The 6,929-nt window shown below is 36.5% G+C and overlaps 1 protein-coding gene across 1 annotated transcript in view; it reads right to left on the bottom strand.

Moving 5' to 3' along the window:
* Positions 1–639: 639 nt before the first annotated feature.
* Positions 640–6,929, bottom strand: part of LOC106956480 (G-protein coupled receptor family C group 6 member A-like) — a 13,339-nt gene continuing 7,049 nt past the window's right edge. Inside the window, exons 2-8 of the mRNA XM_015047356.1 lie at positions 6,127–6,380; positions 5,884–6,050; positions 5,158–5,264; positions 3,926–4,696; positions 2,913–3,128; positions 2,307–2,430; positions 640–2,168 (exon numbers count right to left, since the gene is read on the bottom strand). Coding sequence (XP_014902842.1) covers positions 1,063–2,168; positions 2,307–2,430; positions 2,913–3,128; positions 3,926–4,696; positions 5,158–5,264; positions 5,884–6,050; positions 6,127–6,284 — 2,649 coding nt within the window. The 5' untranslated portion in view covers positions 6,285–6,380 and the 3' untranslated portion in view covers positions 640–1,062. The remainder of the gene's footprint in view (positions 2,169–2,306; positions 2,431–2,912; positions 3,129–3,925; positions 4,697–5,157; positions 5,265–5,883; positions 6,051–6,126; positions 6,381–6,929) is intronic.

The raw sequence follows: 6,929 nt of genomic DNA, 5'->3' as shown, positions 1-6,929 counted from the left end.
CTTTGTATTAAAAGTGTCATAATTTACCGAATGACGCTTTATGACAACAGTCATAAATATTCATGAAGGCTTATTCATGTTCATGACATGTGATATGTCATGTTTATGACAGTGTTATGTCAGTCTTATTCAACCCCCTTCAAATAAAGTGTTACCGTACACTGCAACTTATCAGCTGGATTCATCCTTTTCAAACTTAGATCAGCACAAAAACAACAAGAAAAGAAGAACGTATGTTTATCAGATAAATACAGAATAATAATTTTTTTGACAGACATTAAATCAAAATATATACGTCAGTCAGAGTAACCAAAATTATTTCAATTTGCTAAATTCCAGGGTATAGAGATGACATAATGTAATCCCAAATTAACTTGAGGACAACAAAGTGAATATTTTGGAGTACCCATCACCAAGCTGTGATCTCAGTCCCATAGAAAACATGTAGGCAGAACAGAAAAGTGAGTGGAAAGAAAGTGGCATCATGACTCAGTTGCACCATTTCTGACTGGAAAATGGCTAAAAACATACAGGAGACCAATGTGAGAAAACAAGATACGGAAAATATACAGAGGTAAACAGGAAGTTCATTCTACGAGTAATAAGTGCTTTGTGCTTTTTTTTTTTTTTCATCATAAATTTTGCTTTTATAAACAGAATATTCTAAATAGGTCAGTGATAAAACCAGCAGGCCATTGATCTATTAGGTTAGCTTAACTCAATTTATTATTGGAGTGAGTATGACGCCGTAATTTATTTTTACCTTCGTACAATTAGGTCCAACAGTTTCTAAAAACGCGTACTATTTGTTAGCAATTTGATCAAGTCATTTTAATCGCTTGTAGAAATTAAACTAGAGGGAGGATTTATCAAATTAGATTACATGCCATAAAAATACCAACAATATTTTTCTGTCTTTGGATTATGAATGTTGAGCAAATTCTATAATCTTATAACTCAAATAATAACATTTGACTTGCTGTATATATTGCGTTTTATATAATTATATATAACAATCTAAGAATAATTTCTGCACCCAAATATATACTGCTGCAACTGGTTTTATTGTGCTTCATCCTGCAGCAAGGGTGGCTGTTTATCTAAGACGGGGGACTGAAAGAATGGTTTCGCAACAGAGTTTATGGACTCGCGCCGCTTAGCTACAGGGTGTAAAGGCTCTGGGCTTGACAGCGACTCCATTGATAGAGCTGAATTTTGGATTCCACTGGGATAGTTTTTGTCCAGATCCCTGTCTCTTCCCATTGAAAAGTTCCTCACGGTATTACGAAACACATTCACCGTGTTTTCTTCCGCTTTGAACAAGATGATATAGCATTTTGTGAAGAACAGGCAAAACAGGACGCTGTAAGCTGAGATGAGGATAACGGCCATTTCAATCGCAGAATTGTACTTGCCTGTGACATTCACATAAACAGGACCAAAGATGATCCAGGTTATGATATAAATCAGCATAGAAAAGGTGATGAACTTGGATTCATTGTAGCATTCAGGCAACTTTCTACCTTTGAAAGCCAGAATGAAGCAGATGATTGCTAAGAAGCCAATGTAGGCTAGCATGGCCCCAAACGCAGGGAGTAAATTCTCATGACATTTCAAGAGAAGTAGCTTGACAAATGATTTAGAATCCTGCTGAAACACCGGAGGCCTATAGGCCAGCCACACTGTGCAGATCAGCACCTGACCTGCCATGCACAATGGAATAATAAGATAAGGCTTGTAGAGCTTCTCCAGGATGCCTTGTGTTACAGGGTCAAATTCAAAGGCCATGATGATCCTAAATGACCTTACCAAGATGCAGGAGACGGATAATGTAAAACTCAAACCAAACAACACCTGTCGTGTTTGGCACTGCCAGTCCTTGGGTTGACCGCCAAAGAAAACCACACTCCCAAATGTACTCAGAAGCGAGAGGAGGAGGAGGATGGCGATGGGGCCAACAGATGAGCGTACGACTGGCGTATTCCAGCGGGCGAGGAAGATGACGGCAACCACAAGGGTGAGCAGAACTCCGAGTGCAGCAAAAGCCAGAAGCACAATATGATAGACATCGTCCCACTCCAAGTAGTCGATTCTTTTCTTGATGCAGTTTTGGCTGCCCTCGAAAGAGTAGTGAGTGGTGTTTTCACATGCCAAACAAAGCGAAGCATCTGCAATTAGAGAGTAAATGGTCATTAAAATGTTCTAGTTTTGATCTAGTAGACTGATATTCCCACAAAATGAGTTCTTAAATATTATTTAAAATGTTGTTGAACTTTGCAGAAATCTAAATGTCGCATAATCCAAACCTTTGTGGGCCGAGTAATAGTTCATGGGACACTTTTTGCATTCGTAGCAACAAACTGGCTGTCCAGCCTTTCGGACCTTCCACTCGCCAGGATAACACGTTGAGCACCTCGATCTCACTTTTTTCTACAAAGAGAAAGTAGTTTTCTTCAGCAAGCAAATTCTACACATTCATACAGTTCTAACCAAACCAATTTACTGGAAAAATTTAGTAAATCATAACTCCTTGACAAAAATGATCATAATGTTATATTCCAAATATTGCTTATTTGTACTGACGTTATTTACAGTATTATTTATTAACATTTATTTATTTAGCATAAAATTTCCGCAACCCAGACCTTTCATTTTGCTGTAATTCAAAGAGAAACTTATTTATGTTAACAAAATGTCACTTGAGTGACTTTATTAGGCTGATAAAAAGGAGCTGTGGAAGTTTAATGTTTCCTGTATTTAGTGATTTAACACTGTAAAGCAGAGATGTTGTACAACGTTGTTCAAATAGTCACTGATGAGAAAAGCCAAGAGTACTGCTACTCCATACAGTTTATTGGCAATATTTCACAAAAATAAGACAAATTAGCTAATTAAAGAATGAAAATACTTACAGTCTGATGATATAAATTGCTGATTTCCGATCTAATAAACGTCATGCTGCCCTGTTCAATGTGATAATGACCAACTTCATAGTTCATGTCCAGAGTGTTTGGAGAGTTGTATCGCCACAGGACAATGTCATACCCCGAGTTGAGATTGCAGTTTTTATCAAATGAATATTTTTTCCCATCCAAGTAGAACTTTGCTGTTTTCAAAACATCTCTGAACTGAAACGACAAAGCAATGAAGACTGTGGTCATAACAAGCATGCATACAAGAAACACGTTGCACAATGAGACCAGTGTTTCTTGGCGTATTATTGTCAGAGTGAATTCTTCATTTATTCTATTCTCATTTGCTACAGACTTATCTGTTTTTCATTGGCAAAATATTCATAGTTATTCAAGCACAATGTTGTATGTATTTCATTCAGATTTTACCAACATAAAATAGTGGATAATTGTCAAATAAAAGAAAATGATAAATTGATATTGAAACATCTAGAAATCTGAAAAGTGTGCTGTGCAATATCGGGATAAAACTTATCTGAGGTTACAAAAGACTTAATGGAATAATATTCCTAGACGTACAGGTGGAGGTAAAATGGAACAGTTCAGGTTAAAAAATATTCATGTTCTACAAAGACCCAGTCAAAGTCTCCAGATATGAAATGCTGATTAAATAAATCAGCATTTATTTATTTAAATAAATTTATTTATTTATTTATTTATTTATTTAAATAAATTTATTTATTTATTTATTTATTTATTTAAATAAATTTATTATGCCCAAGTGGGCATAATAAAAATGCATGTCATACTTTTTAAGTTTCATTTCCAAAAGCATTTGAAAACCATGTATCCCTCCATCTCACTTGGACAAAACTCCCTGTAAAAACATTAGTTTCAACTTCTAATGTGACAAAATGTGTAAGAATTTAGGGGTTATAAATACACAAAGCACTATTTTATTGTCATTTAGTATTGTGTGCTGTTGTATTATGTGTGTGTGTTTACGTGCGTACCTTTTCAGGTTGTAACGTGGCAATGTCGCACTCCTGGTTGATGCACAGGTCTTTAACAGTCTCAGCAATTGCTTTGACTGCCAACTCGATACTGAACACAGCATACGGATATATCATGTTGATTAACTGAGTGATCTTTGTATCGAGTGATGTATTCGAGCCACTGACAGTCCCATTTAAAAAGTCGCTCAAAAACGAGTTGTTCTCGTACAGATCGGGGCGATTATCAAGATTCCTGAGAAACTGTTCAAACCTGGATGTGTTTCCAGATTTTAGGGTTATGCCAAAAATTGTCCCGACGTCTTTCAAGTTCCACCTTGTCGTGTCCAGACAATTAACTGACTGTGACCAGGTGTCGCTGGCTATCCAAACTTTGTTTCTACCTCCGTGATGCTTCAGAACATTGTCAAAGATATACATCATGTGGTTGGGTTTGGTGAAGGAGACGATAACTGAGACATTAGTATTTTCAGTGATGCTTTTGACCGCTTCGTTGATGCTGTCCTTGAGGTTATTGTCAACAAGAAACTCTGGCAAGAATTTAATGTATGCAAAGCAGATGTCATGACGCTCAGCATGATGCCGGAGACGTTCTACTGCATAGCGGCCATATTCACCGTCGGTTGCCACAATTCCAACCCAGTTCCAGTTGTGATCCTTGAGAATTTCAATGACGGCTTTTGCCTGGTGATCGTCCTCTGGTACAGTCCTCAGAAAGCTTGGGAAGCGAGTTTTATCACTTAATAATCCAGATGTAGAACCATAACTGATCTGTACAAATATCAAAAATCTCATGTTAGAACAGCAACACCAATAATAATAATAATAATAATAATAATAATAATAATAATAATATCAGTGTCAAACTATGGCAATTTGAAAGTAAAATACCTTCTCCTTTACAGAGGTAGAGTAATGTGAAGAAGTATTTGCTAAAGCCTCAGACCATTGCTCATTCTGACCACCATATTTGACTGTCAGAATGGTTTTCACTTCAATAAAATTCGAGTTTCAACCTCATCAGTCCACAGAAAATTTTCTCAAAGGTCTTGTGGAACATCGACATGTTTTCTGGCAAATATGGGTGTGTAAAATTTTTTGTATGCAGTGATTTTCATCTGACTAAGCAAAGAGGATATTTATTTTTTATTTATTCATTACATTTGATCATTAAGTTAAATATATCATAAATGCATGAATTAAGACATATTTTTTTCCCATTTTTATCATACCTCAGGGATTTTCTCCAAGTTGAGTTGTCTTGTGACTGCTACAGATATTTCTGAGTAGTAATCTCCTATGACGGCCATCACCGGTGGGGTGAAGTGTTGTTCGCGATCTGTGTTGTGATTGTAGAAAACATACGAACAGAAGGTGAGTTTCAACTGCAAGATGGGGAGGAGTTCATGTATTTTGTTCTTGTCATAATGTTAGCATATGAGCAGACAAATTGGATCATCCTCTGCAGTACCGTGAGCTGCTGCGGCTGCTGCGGTGAAGAAAGAGCTGAGCCAAAAAACAAAGCTCTTTATTTTCTGACCCGTCCACATTCCAAACTCCAGCTGTGGTCTAGTCTAGACATATGAATCTTAACCGTAAGAATAATGCAGCAGATAAAACTGACTGACGTATGGCTGGTGGGTGCAGGCTTTGGATTTTTAGGGCACATTCAACTGGAAGAAGACCCCGGGAGAGATCCAGATCTTGCTGGAGGGACTAAATATTTCCCACAATGTGCTGTCACTGGTTTTGTTCCTGCATCCAATACCTCTAGGATAAGCGGAAGGTCATCGACAAATGCAACATATAAATTCAGGCGCCATATCTCTAGTATTCTATCAAAAGTATTAACAGAAAACATTATGCAATTTGCTTTGTTGACCTATCAGGTTAAAATCACGGCCTAATATTAGAAAGACAGCTTGTTTTTATATGAATTATGTTTTGAGAGTGCTCACCATTTATTTTCATGAAGGGCAGAGTGTTTCTCAATGCTGTGGTAATATCACCGCAGGAGTCCACTATGTGATATCCCAGAGTGATGTTACCAAGTTCTCCACTCTGGTTTATCTCCTCTATTGCATGCACCATCATCAGAGACTGGGCCAGCCGAGCAACACTGAACCTGGTAAATAAATTAAAACACGCTATTTACACATGCCAAAGGCCAACCACATTGCTTTAGAGAAATAAAGAAATACCTGTTACAGAGTCCATTATCATCAACACTTTCATGTATTGGGAACAATCCTCCAATTATAATGTCCCCTGGAGACTTGGCCTCTTGTAAGGCTTCACTACAGAAAACCTGCAATGAAAAAATTGCCAAAAAGAACCAAAACTTGAAAAATTGCTCCATCTTTTCTATGTTTGGTGAAGTTTTTCCTCCTTAAAACATTTCTTAAACCCCAGTGCAGGATCCGAAGTTTCAGGTTTGTGCGTCTCGTTGGCGTGTCTGCAAGAGAGTGAAGCTTCAAACTTCCTGTAAGGTAAATACAATCTTAAAACTATTTTTAGCCTGTCTGTCATCAGAGGTGTTGTTATGACTCTGCGAAGGATGTGGAATGTAGTAGAAGTGCTAGTTCCCTCCCTTGTTACTATCAAAGCATTCTTTACATTTGTTAACCTTTGTTTGGTGGTAAAGCAAATCTAACTAGAGGAGAAAGATGTGTACTATTTTACAATTATTCTTCTAATTCACTTCATGCAGCATAAACTATATGGACTACATCACTTGCAAGACAGGAAGACTAAGGGATTCTCCAAAGGTTTCAACAAAATTTTATATAAACCTAAAGGAAAAAGCTATATTTTTCCTTTACCACTAAAGTGTTATTTTTAAGTTAGCCTTACTTGTTTCTGACATGTTGGAGAGTTGACACTTCTAATAAATGCAGGACTATCTCTCTTTATATATATATATATATATATATATATATATATATATATATATATATATATATATATATATATATATATATATATATATATATATATATATACA

Source organism: Poecilia latipinna, unplaced genomic scaffold (assembly GCF_001443285.1).
Source record: "Poecilia latipinna isolate Pla-1442-1.1 unplaced genomic scaffold, P_latipinna-1.0 Scaffold822, whole genome shotgun sequence".
Taxonomy (NCBI): Eukaryota; Metazoa; Chordata; class Actinopteri; order Cyprinodontiformes; family Poeciliidae; genus Poecilia; species Poecilia latipinna.
Note: the sequence above shows the minus strand (reverse complement) of the source record. Positions and strands in the feature narration are given on the sequence as shown.